The sequence below is a fragment of the Triplophysa dalaica genome, chromosome 1, assembly GCF_015846415.1.
Source record: "Triplophysa dalaica isolate WHDGS20190420 chromosome 1, ASM1584641v1, whole genome shotgun sequence".
NCBI lineage: Eukaryota > Metazoa > Chordata > Actinopteri > Cypriniformes > Nemacheilidae > Triplophysa > Triplophysa dalaica.
The window spans coordinates 18,634,553-18,649,914 of NC_079542.1; the positions used below are offsets into that span (position 1 = coordinate 18,634,553).

A 15,362-nucleotide genomic window follows, 5' to 3' on the forward strand; every position below is an offset into this window, starting at 1 on the left:
TGTTTTAAAAAACAAGAGGTCTAAAAAACTTCCTTTATCTAATAAACACAATAAAAAACAACAATCATTAATTCACGTGTCCTACTGTTAGATCAAACGTGAAGGTATGTGCGTGTGTCCACCCCTCCGTGTGATGTAATGGTACAGTCCAGCTGTAATGCGGAACTCGCACGCTGGGGTCGCTCATAGACAGAAAGGGGAGGACGAGCATCTCTAATCTACAGGCAGGATCATCACTGCATTACTGCCCGATCCGATACTAAAAGCAATGGATGTGCAATCGTCATGTCGTGCCACCGTCAGATAACGTGCTATGGTCGTTGTTAGAGATGAATGTATGTTGAGAAGGTGTTTCGCTGGGCCAGAGGTAACGTTACGGCTAAAGCCGAGTAGCAAGTGGCGCTAGCTAGCTCCTGGAGGTCAGTATCTTTATTACTTTATTTGTTTGGTCTCTTATGATTGATATGATGCAGATTCTGTGGCTTTCTGTGGATAAGTGAAGCAATGAGCAGATAGATGAGCACGTTTCTCTTTAACGTTAACGGTATGGAAATGTACGCAGCTGGTTGTGTAAGCAGATTTGACAGCTAGCTGAGAGCCGCTATGTGATCCTGTTAGCTGCTCGTGCGACAGTCACAATTGTGTTTATTGATGTTGGCGGTTATTGTCATTCATGTGAGTCTCTACCCATCATATAAGATCACATCGTTACGTCGTGCACGTAAAAACTGCGAAATGACAATTGTGGCCAGAGGTGTAGATGGACGGAGCTCTCGTCATTCATTTTTCTATACATTTAACGAAGCTTAATTATAAACACAAGTCTACAAGTTTTATCTGAAAGACATACAAAGGACCTCATCCTCGCCCTCGTCATTTGATACTTTTTGAGCAGATGTCAAATCGATGGCCGTCTGTTGTTGTCCAGAGGTCACAGGGACAGGTTTGTTCTCCAGAGGGGTTAAGGATGCTGTGATGCAGGGAAAGCTCGTCTCTTATGACACAAGCCTTTCTGCCTGCGTTCCGATGAAATGATGAAGCACCGTGTAAGGTGACTTGCGTGTTGTTTGTCTCCTCGCTGAAACGTGAGACAGCTCTCTCGGTGCTGTATGTTGCCTGTTTCCTGTCACTGTTTACAAATGATGCTCTTTATTTAATTATTCATGGATGAATGAATCGTTAGATTGTGCATCGGATCATAAATATATTATGAGCAGCTACTTCAGGTGTTCAAGTGAAATTCACACGGTTGGTTGGCGACGTGTTAACGGGATAGTTCACCCCAAATAAAATGGCTCACTCATTTATTCAATCTCTACGTTCTTGTGCAGAAATACAAAAGATGAGAAACGTCTCCGTAGTTTTAAGTCAATGGAAGTTAATGGGGTCTAATGTTGTTTAGGTTTGATATGACATTAGGGTGAGTAAGTGATGAATTTCATTTTTAGGGTGAACTGTCACTTTAAATCTCTAAAAGTGGTCACCAGGACTTTACTTATTATATTCATTATCAATGTCATCCACGATTTAACAGGTTAGCCTAGGAGCCAAGTAGTACCAGTATCAACTTAGTACAATATATGATATATCTCCTGGTCCATTACTATATATCCGTGACTCTTGAAGCTCCATCATAATTTACATAACTGACAATATGAAATGTGTTAATTCGAATGAGTATGTTTCATGACCTGCTCTAAAGTCATTTATAATACAAAACAAAATCTTACTTCAACGTAACCCTTGCTGCCGAGTGACTAAAATATTGTTCTGTTTTTCTCATAAAAACAGGGTTAACCTTAAGCTTTAGAGATTTATCTGTCTTCCTGTTTTTAACTTGGTCTCTGAAATCGGCTAATATTTATGCAACTATGCATTTGCACATTATCTTAACCTAGGCTCTGTATATTGAGCTCATCTTGCTTTCTGACAGTAGAGGCAATTGCAGTGGTATAGTTTGCTGATACATTGTACAGTTTTATTTCCGTGTTTGGTTTGCTCTTGTCATATAAAAAGCGGTATTTAATTGGATCCGCCAGTTCATCCTGCATCTCACAATGTGTTCCCAGTGGTGTCGTATGAATGACGCTTTGACTCCAAATGTGTATGATAAGACGGTGTGGAGTTGGCAGACTGAAGCGTCTGTTCTGTGATCTGATTTGGCCAATGAGGAATTCAGGTCGTGAGAATGACTGGGTCAGGATTTGATTGAATTGGGCATGTGTTGCTTTCTTTCCTCTCCACATTTAATACTTATTGATGCTCATGTCCTGTATCCTATACATACTCATGCATACACCTATGTCTTTATTAGGGGTCCATGGTAGGATTATAGATATATAGTTTAAGTGCTTTCATGGAGCTGGAAGAACACGGTTCTTGAACATTAAGACCATTTGTATCATTCCCAGGTTATATGCATATTTTAATGTTGAAACGTAAACACCAACTTTACATTATGATGACTGTACATTTACTGTTTTGCCAAATGTATATATATGTATGTATAATTTATTTTATGTTTGGATGTGGCTCTGTTAAACATACAGGTACATAAAAAAAAAGAATGTCTTGAAAAGGTCAATATTTTTGTCACTCATTTCAGAAATTGAAACCCATATATTATAAAGATTCATTACACATAACTATTTCAAGCCTTTATTTCTTGAATAATCTTATGGCTAATAGATAATGAAAACCCCAAATGGAGTGTCTCAGAAAATTAGAATAAAGCAATAAGCCCCAAGAAACCGTGGATTACAGTGCATTTTATAACAGCTAAGGGGCGTTGTTGGGCACGACGCAAAGCGGAGTGCCTAAACCCCCTTAGCTGTTATAAAATGCACTGTAACCCACGGCTTCGCGGGGCTTATTGCTTTTATAAAACAGTTACTCCATATGCTTAGCAAGGTTTCATTAAATAAAGTAAATAAAAAGATATTTAGGCTATGTGGTGCGGTCAGCCGTTATATATCGGGGTATTTTATAACGGCTTAGAACGCCGCTCAGCCAATCAGAATCAAGGACCAGAAATGACAGTTTTATAATATTACATCCATCCATCCATCCATTTTCTACCGCTTTATCCGAACTACCTCGGGTCACGGGGAGCCTGCGCCTATCTCAGGAGTCATCGGGCATCAAGGCAGGATACACCCTGGATGGAGTGCCAACCCATCGCAATAATATTACATAAGATCAATAAAAAAAATATTTTAAACAGAAATGCCAGGGTTCTGAAATGTATGTTCATTTCTATGCACTCAATATTTGGTTGAACCTCCTTTTGCAGGAATTACTGCATCAATGTGGCGTTGCATGGAAGCAGTTAGCCTGTGGATTCTCTATGGGGTTCAAGTCAGGCGAGTTTGCTGCCCTATCAAGCACAGTACCACCATGGTCATTAAACCAGGTTTTGGTACCTTTGGTGGTGTTGGAAGGTGCCAAGTCCTGCTGAAAAATGAAATCGGCATCTCCATAAAGCTGGTCAGCAGAATGAAGCATGAAGTGGTCTAAAATTTCCTGGCAGATGGCTGTCTTGACGGTGGACTTCAGAAATCACTTCAGAAACGCTGGTTCAATGACCATTTTGATAGTGTGCTTGATAGCCAGCAAACTCGCCTGACCTGAACCCCATACAGAATCTATGGGGCATTGTCAAGAGGAAGAGGAGAGACACTGGACCCAACAATGCAGACGAACTGAAGGCCGCTATCAAAGCAACCTGGGCTTCCATTACACCTGAGCAGTGCCACAGGCTGGTTGCCTCCAAACCTCGCCACATTGATGCAGTATTTCATGCAAAAGGAGCACCAACCAAATATTGAGAGCATACAAATGAACATACTTTTCAGAAGCCTGACATTTCTTTTTTAAATATCCTTTTTTTATTCTCTAATTTTCTGAGACACTGAATTTTGGGTTTTCATTATCTGTAAGCCATAATCATCAAAATTTCAAGAAATAAAGGCTTGAAATATTTCACTCTATTTGTAATAATTCCATATAATGTATGGGTTTCACATTCTGAATTGAGTGAAAAATAAACCTTTGCATGATATTCAATTTTTTTAGATGTACCTGTATTTATAAAGAGAAAAGACAGAAGTCTTATAATGTATGAGCAGAACTTAACTTTATAAGGATGTTTCACTAGTTTGATTTTCAGTTAGGAATAAATGGCTTCCTGTGACAAGGATAAGCGGGGACCTTGTTGGGATGGTTTTAGTAACAGGGAATTGGACAAAACTCAGTGCGTCTTATAATTCGTTTTTCTTTTATTGATTGCCTGGTCTGATAGCACTGGCAGAAAGGCTTATTTTATATTGAGCACAGCAGTAGCTTGAGGGGTGTGCTGTGAGCATGTGTGCTGCCAACCGGTGGGATGGCTTTTGGCAATCGTGCTCTCTTACCACATGAATAACACTTTGTATTATGCGTCACCTCTGGCTTTCACAGTTTACACTGTATTTCACCTCAACTGGAGCTAAGATTACAATCAAATAGTTGTAAAAGTCGTCACCTGACTTATCAAATTATGACTATGCTTTTGTGTTATGTACCTCCTTTACAAAATAGATGCCTTAGAGAGCTATTAATGTCAGCTGGATTGTTTCTGTGTAATATTTATAATGTATGTAATAAATGTAAAGTGGTAGCAGCTGCATTATTTTCAACGCAATCAGAAAGAACTCATCTATGCGATGCCCAGAGGTTACCACGCAGCAGTTGGTACCATCAGTGGATGGAAAATCCTGTGGCGAGAGTGAGGCGTGAGGACCGACAGATAGTACGAAGTTAAAGCCAAGAGCCTTTTGTTAAACAATATATTTATTCAGGTAATAAGCAAGTTTGTCTTTGTTTCATTGTTGTTATGTTTTTGTTAAAGAATATTATGAACCACAAACTAAAGAACCTTACAAACACTTATTTTCCTCAAAGAAAAGGAAATTTAAAAAATGTAACACCGTGTCTACACCGGTCATGGCACGGAGAACATGACTTGTTCTAAAGGGATTGTCGTGCAGCATCCAGTGTGGACAAATTTTGAATTATAATGGGTTCTTCTATTGCGTTCTTCTGTCGCATCGTGCCTTGTCCGGTGAAGAAACCGTCTCACATTAAAAATCTCTTTACCGAGAAAGTAGGGGCCGTGGAGTTATGCAAGAAAAAAGAAACACCAAAACATCCAATCATGTTCAATACATTAATAAATCGATCACAAATTAATAAAAATCATTGTTTATGATATAAAGATGATTGATTTTATGGCTTAAACATATACTCTTTCAACACAAAGTAAAGTGTATTAAAAGTACTTCTGCCCCCTTAAGAATATACTGTGACGCATGTGTTTTGTTTCCCAAATGTTAACGTTCATGAAATGGACAAATTTTATAAGGATCCTTGCTAATATGGGAATTTTGACGTAATTTTGTGTTTATGTGTCCATTTCAGTGCAAGAAGATGTGATAGAAGACTCAGTTTAGTAGTTTGCGGTCTGACTCTCTGGGTACGCATGTTTTAACATATGTTTTCTGCATTAGCTTAACACTGTCTGCATACAATACACACAACACAATTTGTTATCGCTGCTCTTTTGTACCTTTGCCGGGGAAGTTCTTGTATTCTGCGGGCAAAACATATTTATTTTAGCTCTGCTCTGTCGGTCCTTCTGCTTCATCATCAAAAGCATTAAATGCGTCTCTTACCCTCGCATTACGTCTTTGAGAGGCACTGCTTGCTTAATATAATATTTGTGCTCACTAAATTTATAACGCACAAATATATTTTGAACACTTCGGTAGTCGCAACATTAAGAAAACATGGACACACTGGCAGGAAAAATTGTCGCAAAATGCGACCATTTTGTCGCATGTCTAGAGCCCCGTCTTTATAGATCAAGTAAATGTCATGTTCCTCTAGAAATCGCACACTAAGGCCAAACCTCTTGGTTGGTTGTACCTTCTTTATACTTGTGCATGTGAGCGATATTGCTCAGTAAGAAACTATTTGTCTTCTAGGTGGAGGAGAACTCACATGTTTGCTTTTTAGGTTTGAGCACATGTTTGCAAACAGTGCATTTAATATCTGCTGCTGTAAACGTGTAGTGCTGAAAAGAGGTGAAATGTGTCTTCGCTTTTTACTTCGAAAGACATGTTTCATCTTTAAAGCAGACATACAGAAACATTTTTTTTTCTAGACTTTTTCCAGAAAGTGTGTGGGTGATTTTACTTTTGTGTTAGTAACTTTGGCTGACACTTTATTTGCCTAGAATTACATATAGTACAGCACATTACTGTAAGTAACAATAATCTAATATGTAGGAATACAAATGAAGCAGAAAAGTTAAACCACAGGTGGCAGTAAAAGTGTTAATTCAGTTACTCACCAAGTGCCAAGTCAATCTTAGATAAAAGCATGAAGACGGCACAAAACTATGAATCAAGCAGTTGAAATTGTCTCCTCGGTAGTGCAAACATTTCAAAGTAATAGTCAGAATAGTATGAAATGTTTTTGGCACATTGTCTTATCCATAGTTTTTCAATTCTGTCTTGTTTTACCAGTAAAAAAGGTGATGTTAAGTGATCCTTGTCAGAGTGTACACAGTATGTCACGTTGATCAGATTAGACTTTTTCTGAAGAATATCATATTTTGGTCAATCTTCTTCAGAAGCTTCTTAAAACATACTTTATAGGACAGAAAAAGCAGCCTCAGGGTTGAGAGAAAGCTTTTAAGGGACACATTCACTACATTTGTTTGGTTGTACAGTTATGGTTCTGTCTAATGGATAGTAGCTCTTCACTTGCTTCAAACACATTTTGTGCTTCAGCTTCCTGAATAGGAATGGGTACCGAGAACCAGTACTTTTTTGGACCTTTACATAATTGGGGCGATACCAGAGTATCGATAAGCTTTATGAAGAATGATACTGTTATCGATACTTTCGTTGTTTTATCTCTGTGTAATGTGTATTCGGGTGTTAAATGGCGAATTAGAGGCTGCTGCCTGTCATTTTCCATCCCTGAATGATGTCCGAATGGCCGAAGTTTGCTGACGTATGTGTGTTATCTAGGGCCATATGATTTCCGCGATGTATTTGTATTCTGTTTGTTTAGCGTGTTTGTAAGTGAAAGAGTGGCATGATTGTGCTTGTGGAGCTGTAATAAAGAAACTTAAACGTAGTATCAATAAGCAGTATCGATATCGATAAAATATTAACCGTACCCATCCCTACTCCTGAAACGCACAAAAAGCCATAAACTTCATTCAGCCTGGTGTTTTGATTTATGACTAGCCAAGACATTAGTTTGTTCACTTGGAAAGAAGCAATTAGCCTTGCTCATTTTTGCATTTTTATTGGCCAAAGGCTGTTCATTGTCTTTATGTCTGTGTCATGATTGGGACAGTGTATTGTCTGTTTAAAATAGCCGTCACAGCTGTGCTCATGAAAAGAGGCTGCATGTGTTTCCACGGCGACAGTGTTGAATCTCATTACCGGAGGCTGATTGTAGAGTCATGAGGCTGGTGCGCTATGATTGATAGGCATGTATATCTTGTCACATTTCTCATGGACACATATACATTGCCTGGAGGTGATGAGATCTGGGTTGTGTCCCTCGAAGGCTAATAACCCAGTTAAGTAAAATAATGGGCACATTATTATATCACTTGTACATTTTTTTGTTTTGTATTAATTGGTTCAGGCTTCAAGTTATATTAAAGAGCTATTTTTGTCATACAAGACAAAGTTTTATCTATTTGTACAGGAAACAAATCTTTTTAATATCGCTTGCTAAAATCACAATAAAATAATTTGATTTTTGGTCTTTTCTTCATTCATAACAATAAAACCAAGGACTCTTATTAATAGCTATAGTCTTTGGTTAATGCAAAAATAAGACACACAGAACTTTATTTTCAATAATATATGTTTGTTTTCGGTAGATTTACTACAGGGAAGCAATTTGGCATTTGGTATCTGGCAGACACTTTTTCCACATATTTGATACATTTGAAAAGTTATTGCCTGGGAAGGTTTTTTACATTGTTGATAAATAGATAAGAAGTTAATTCACTGAAGGTGAATGAGCTAACATTTTAGGCCCAAGTTTATACATTCTGTAACTCATGGAATGCTGAAGTGATTCAACACTGGGCCGGATCTATGTGAGCTGTGATTTGAGAAAATGGAGGTCCAGGTTACTGATGAGTCAGAAGATGCTTCAAGGCAAGATGCAGACATTATTGATGTGTTAGTCACAATCAATCCATCTTCTCTCCTCCATTCCACCACCTCTTCCCCTCTGAGCTGATGTGGATGACAGAAGAGGAGAAAGTGCCACTCCTGCAGAAAGAAAAAGCTACTAATCACCGGATGATACCTCGGGGTCCTCTAGCACATTTCTTTCTAGAACATTTTGTCAACAAGGCTATAGGTGTCAAAATGAAAGTTACAACAAAAAATTTGAACTAAAAGATGGTAGTGAACTTGCATGAGTTGCATGATACATTTATGTTACACAAGCTTATGTTCAATTTATACATGGTTTTGACATGCGACTTGAGAATGTATGCCATAGTCACAAACCAACAACAATCCTTATTAGGAATTAACAATTAAGTTTGCACCAGAAACCAAGACCAATCTTGATTTCAAATTAAAAAAAAATCACAATTGACAAAAACACAATCCACTTTCGACTAAATGTCCATGTATTTTCGTCTCGTTTCAGTCAATACACACTTAGTCACATTTTCGTCATGCTGTATAATGGTTAAAATGAAAGAAAAAAGATTTAGCTAAAATTTATAATCACAGTGATTGTTGTCGTTTGAGAATTTTGTTTTTATATTTCATATAAGTACCTCTTTTACCAATAAGCACAAATCAATAGAATGTCAAATCATGAGCATAGTTGATTTAAACTTCATCTAGCTTCATCTTAAGTATTTCCACAGAAGTTTGATAAGTGCATAGGCCTCAAACCTCTCTGTTCTAACTGGAAATAACTAGCGTCTTCCTGATGCCTGCAAAATATTGATAATTCCCCAGAAACAACACAACTGATCTGAAGAACTGAAAAAGAACCCTCAGAATGTAGTCACCAAGGGACTCGTGAGGTGGGATGTCTCTATTCAGCAACCACAATCGCAAACAAACAATGTAGTGGAGATCAACGAGGCTTGAGCAGCTCATTAGAGGACACAGACAGGCTGGAGATTGCTCAACTTAGGATAAACGGCACTCAACGGCACATCCACATTGAGAGCATTTGAGTATGGTTGCCAGATTGCATAAAATAAGTCATCCACTAGCAGAAAACATATTCATTCTAAGGCTAGCACAAAAATCAGTCATATTTATCTTCTATTTTTCTATAAAACTAAGAGTTTTTGGGCAAGTTTTTATTTTATAACTACATTTTAGTCTCATCATATTTCGTCAACGATATTGCGTGCTGATTTTCATCTCGCCATCATCTCGTTCGCCCAAAAATGAGAATTCTGTCTTCATTTACTCACCCTAAAGTTTCTGACCATAGTAGGAAAAATGTCTTTGTCAATTTCTTTGTTTTGCTGAACACAAAATATATTTTGATGAATGTAGGAAAGCAAACAGTTCTGGGGCACTTTTGACTACCATTGTTGTCATTTTTCCTACTTTGGTGCTCAATGGTGGTCAAGAACTGATTGGTTACAAGCATTCTTCCAAATATCTTTCTCTCTGTTCCTCAGAACAAAGAAATGTATACAGATTTGGAAAACAACTCGACGGTGAGTAAATAATTAAACGTCCCTTTAAATCAGTTCGACCGAACTCAAGAGATGGCTGTTTAGACTGTCACTTGCACTTAATCTTTGAGTGTAGTTGGTACTGTAAGTTGTCTTTGAATAAATTCATTGGAAATGTATTCAATGGTTCACTGTAACTGTTATCAGCCTTAAATGGGAATTCTAATTCATTTATTAATTAAGGACAAATGTTGTTTCTTGGCACACCTGCATTGAAGAGCTAACCCTCTCTCTCTTTCTCTTAACAAGGTAAAAATATATTTAAACGCAGTTGGGTTGCAAAAATTTCACAATGTTGGGTAACACCACCACAGCTCTGAAAAGGCCTCATATCAGGGTCAGTTTTTTACAGGTTTTTGCTGTAAAATTATCTCGATCTCTAAAACCTCCAAAGTAAAGGAACCAAGGAAATTGTTTCACAAGCATGCAGTTGTTTGTCACATTACAATGTGTGTTATACAGTGTCTACACCGGACGCGGCAGTTGCTCTGCATCCAGTGTGGACAAAATGTACAATTATAATGGGATCTAATCGTTTTTAAAGTCTTTTGTTGTGTCGCGTCGCGTCCCTTGAAGACATGGTGTTAGTCAGATACATAATGACCTGGTTTGAAACAGTAGAGTAAACACAAACATTGCAGTGAGACACATCCAGCTCTCATTTTCATAATTAATCTCTCACAAGAGTGTCTTAACATTTTCTGTAGTTAACATTTATGCGTGTGATGAGGATTCATATCATTATGAATGTGCTTAGCAAATGTAATTATTTATTTAAATTCTGACACTAAGCAGTTAGATTTTCTAAAATTGTGAATTAATGAGTTTGTATTATCACAGATTTTAGGGATACGTTAAGTTAGGATAATATTACACGCTTCTGTAAGAATTTCCTGAATGGCAAACACAGCTGTAATATGATCTAAAATAATAAGATCCCAAATGATATTGTGGAAGGTACATTTTGTCTTGTTGAAATCGGACCCTGCTTTATTATTTACATTGAGGCATATGTGTGCATGCATATGGACACTAGCACACAAGCAACACAAATGGCAGATCCATGCGGTGAGGACACAGCTGGGCTTCAATCCCTTTAGTTCTTCAGAATGGGTTTGTTTAACTTTGCTGCTGAGCCTTCTGTCAAGATGTGTTCGAGAAGACTGCTGGCTTGCCTTGTATCGAGTGCTCTGTTTAAGGATATGGATTATTATCAGAAGTGCATCAACAGCACTGAAGTTCTGTGTGTGACTGAACGCTTTGCGTATTTGATTCCTTTAGTCACATTTGTAGGTTTTTAGGTTGTGAATTGTAAACAACGGCTCCCTCACCCCTCCATTTCGAGCACTATGGAGGCTAACACAGAACCTGATGTTGTCACGTTTTCGCTTCTTTGTTGAAGGAGATAACGTATTTATGAAACGCGCTACTGTAGAAACAACATGGTGAATTTAATGCCAGGGGATCTGCGGTGTATGTACATAGAAATAGCTCATTCTAAAGTAATGAAAACATAACGCTTCTTTATGTAAGGTCTCTATACACCTCTGAACACATAGTTAGGAATATGTGCAATTCTGTCAATAGAACCTCCAAAAAATGACACTCTGGACCTTTAAAAGTCATATTGATTTGGAATGACATGACAAGAAGAATTTTTGGGTGAACTATCCCTTAAACTAAAATGATCCGGTTAAAAAAGCGATGCACCATGTTTTTTCTCTTATACTGCAGAGGAGCTGGTATGTGATGTATCACTTCTATAATGTTCGGTGTTGTTTTTGCTTCAGGAGGACCCATTCTTGCACACCACAGACCGCAATGTTTGGACGCTGCATGCCTCGATCATCCAACTCATAGATCCACTCAGTTTAACTGGACGACTGCCCACTTGAAAGCTGGTTGTTGCCACGCTTGCCATGACTTAAAGACACGCCTGAAACAGATATGGAGAAAAAGAAATGTCCCCGCCTCTTGGACTATCTGGTAGTAGTTGGAGCCAGGTAAGGCACATTATTTAGGTGGGTGTGTTTGTGTGTGTATACGTGCTTGTATAGGGGCCAATGAAAATTGTTGACATATGAACTGAATGGGAGGTGAATTGATCTTTCCAATATGTGACCAGTGCAGGTGTGTTGCAGGTATAGATTGTCGGATAATGTTTGACGTGGTTGTATGTTATCAAGTTTGATGCAGTTCTGATAGCAGATAGGAAGGAGAAGGTTTATAGGGTCCTATTATAAATATAAATATATATAAATAATCATTTCATATTATTCCACGCATATATTATTAATAGCAAACAAATCAAAATCAAACTGCTACCACCAAGTGAAATATACACTTGACATGAGGCTGAGTAGTGTTTGTATGTCCTCCTGTCTCTCACAATGATCTTCGTGTCTTTCATCATCAGGCAGCCCAGCAGTGACAGTGTGGCACAAACACCTCAGCTGCTTAGGCGCTACCCGCTAGAGGACCACAACGAGTTAGCTCTGCCGCCTGATGTTGTCTTCTTCTGCCAGCCTGAGGGCTGCCTGAGCGTCCGCCAGCGCCGGGTCAGCCTTCGCGATGACACTTCATTCGTTTTCACCCTCACTGACAAAGACTCGGGCATCACGCGCTATGGAATCTGTCTCAACTTTTATCGCTCTTTCCAGAAGGGACATCATCGCCCACGGGCCGAGGGAAAAGGTCAGAGGTCATTTTGATGGAAGATGAACAGCTTGTGGGGCATAATCATAACATCATAGCTAACTGAGCCTCTGATTGGAGCTTTACAGAATATTTATGACTCTCTCTGTGAAATCTGATAATTATCAAAATTATTTTATTTGCATATTGATGATTTTACTGTTATTCACAAAAGATCCATGGCTTCCTAAACATTAATCTGTCACATCTGCATTAAAATTTGACGTTTCAAAGGATGTTTTTTACATTATGTAGAATTATTTAATTTTAAAAAACAAACAATTTAAAATCGTGTTTTTACCTGCTTATTTGCTTATCACTTACACAAACGTACTTGTTTTTAAAGGCATTTTAAGACAAAAATGTACTTGTAAAGAATAATGCTTTATTAAAATTGCCTGCATTTTTATTATTGAAAGACATTTTTAAAAGATGTGATAAAAAGCACAAACTTTGAATCAGAATGGAAGCAATTACTTTTGGTATTGACATTTGGTCTGTACCAATGTTAAGGTTGGGCTTAGAACAGGTTTTGGGACTGGGTGTTGACAAGTAACAATACAACACATTTTTAACATTACAAATAACCGTAAAGAAAAGCTGTTTTCATATCAATCACATTATAATCTCTGCCTGATATTCATCTGTACAGGAGACAAACCCCCTCATACGGACCCTGCAGTTGAAGCTACTGAAAAATCTGACCCCACCACATTGACTCTCCCCGGGGAATCAACAGGAGATGGGACTTTGCCCGCTGGCGAGATTGGAAGCGGCGGAAAGTCTCCTCGGTCCAAACGTAGTGCCGGAGTGGCACCGCAGAACCGGAACAGCAGTTTAACATCTCTGTGTATTTTGAGCCACTACCCTTTCTTCTCTACATTCAGGGAATGTCTGTACATCCTAAAGCGCATGGTGGACTGCTGTAGCCAGCGACTCAATCAGAGACTTGGAGCTGGCAAAGCCACACAACGGTGAGAACTGCCTCATTTATTCTTTATTCTATTGTGTGTAGAAACTTCCCCATAAGATCTGTTTGTGCACATAAGGAATGCCTAATGACCTCAGTGTTTTGCAGCATCACACTGCAGATATGTCAGGAATATGAAAATGAGAAAATAAACACAATATTTATATGAAACTACCCTTTTCAATCCACATGCAGTTTGCTAAAAATATTAGATGGACTGTATGTTGTTTGATCTTATGAGGTGGTGTGGCTATGATTTAAATGATGAAAAACATGGTGCTGATGTTTTTATTTAAACAATATGTGTGTGAGAGGGTCGAGGGATGTGTGAAAGAGGAATATGTAAGAGGGGAAGAGTATGAAGAAGTGTGGAAGTGTAATTGGGGTCGCTTGATTTGGGGGTCGCTGATGGTTTTCCTCTTAAGGTCTCTATAAATGTCTTGCCGTGCGGTGCTTCACATAGGATTGAGAAAGTGGTTTTAACAGTATCTCATTCACATATTTTAGTGGCAATGGTAACCAAACCCTTGAGTGTCTATTGGTAAACAATCCCATGAAAAGAGTACGATAGCACTCTGGCGCAGATCAATACGCATTGAGTAGAAGGGTTTTTATCTCTGTGATTTTCCTCTGCTGAGTCTATTCTTGCGTAGCCTAGCAACCACATCCACCATGAGCCACTGTCGTGTGTGCAGGCCTCAATTTGTTTGCTGTTAAATTGCCCTGCCAAGCCCCTTTGATTTGCACCGAGTGTGGAGAATAGTTTAACCAGTAAAGCTGCCTGTGTTTTGAAACGGGTTTGCAAATGGTATCTGCTGTTGTGAATATACATTACTGTTGAAAATACAGTGTAGCATTATGTTTTATTTATGTGTTTATTTGGGACATTTGGTTCACATCTGAAGCGCAGAGCCCTTGAAGTTTAGACTTTGGAGTGAACAGGGCATTTGCGTGCCAATATGTAGACGTTTGGAATGCATTTGGCAAAGGGAGCGTCTTCAGATGGCATGTTCCCGTGAAAACGCAACATTGTGTCCGTCAGCAGATGTCGCTGTTTTATAGCATAACTCAAGCATAAAACTGTTTGCAAATAAACATACATTTTATATTTTTATTTATAGTCTACAGTTTTGCAAATACTAGAGGTGCACCGAATGACCGGTCAGAAACCGGAATCGGCCGGTTTTCGCTTGATCGGCCGTGACCGGTGACCGGCCGGTCAGTCAAATACGTAAGTAAACGTCCGTTCGAGCCGGCTGTCTTTCACGGCTCATTTACGCTCGTGACTGCGTGGTTCCACCAAACTGCGCAAGTCTCCGCACGCGCGCACAGACCGCACACACATCATGTAGTGCACAGACAGTTCACCTTCGTTGCTCCGTCTACTTCGTGTATGTACTACATGCTAACTGTGATGCTAAACTCTAACATACTGTATGCTAAACTGATGTTGAAGTCGTTCCATATGTGTAAAACAAATGTAAATTCCATTCAACCCGATTAATTGTCTTATGTTAAAACTATGGTCATTTCACTGTTGTAAAATGACATTCAACACGACTTTCCACTCCACTTACCAAGTCCACTCCAAGTCTATAGTGCTTGCTTGGTACCTGTATTTCCAAATGGCCAAATGCGACTGATCCGGAGACCATAAAGGAAGTAGCAGCCTTCATTATTCCGTAGGCAGTTTTGTTGGCAGTCCGAATGTCTGCATTTTTTACAGAAAACATGTAAATTACATTTTAAATAACTAAATAAAGTAGTTAAACAACAATAGCCTAAGTTTTGAAAAACTATTTTATTACATCCCACGGGTGATGGAATTTCTGTAATATCATGGAATACCAGGAATTTTTGTTTGTCACTTAAAATTTTAGTTTCCATTTATCAAAATGTAAT

General features: G+C 38.6%; 1 protein-coding gene across 21 annotated transcripts in view; it reads left to right on the forward strand.

Moving 5' to 3' along the window:
- Nucleotides 1-172: 172 nt before the first annotated feature.
- madd (MAP-kinase activating death domain) overlaps nucleotides 173-15,362 on the forward strand; it is a 49,453-nt gene continuing 34,263 nt past the window's right edge. For 14 of the 21 annotated variants that reach the window (XM_056745365.1, XM_056745403.1, XM_056745384.1 and 11 more), the window contains exons 1-4: nucleotides 174-419; nucleotides 11,587-11,799; nucleotides 12,213-12,490; nucleotides 13,143-13,464. In XM_056745365.1, coding sequence (XP_056601343.1) covers nucleotides 11,744-11,799; nucleotides 12,213-12,490; nucleotides 13,143-13,464 — 656 coding nt within the window. In that variant the 5' untranslated portion in view covers nucleotides 174-419; nucleotides 11,587-11,743. Of the gene's footprint in view, nucleotides 420-11,586; nucleotides 11,800-12,212; nucleotides 12,491-13,142; nucleotides 13,465-15,362 lie in introns of all 21 variants that reach the window. The other 7 variants (XM_056745373.1, XM_056745432.1, XM_056745448.1 and 4 more) reach the window with 1 other exon arrangement.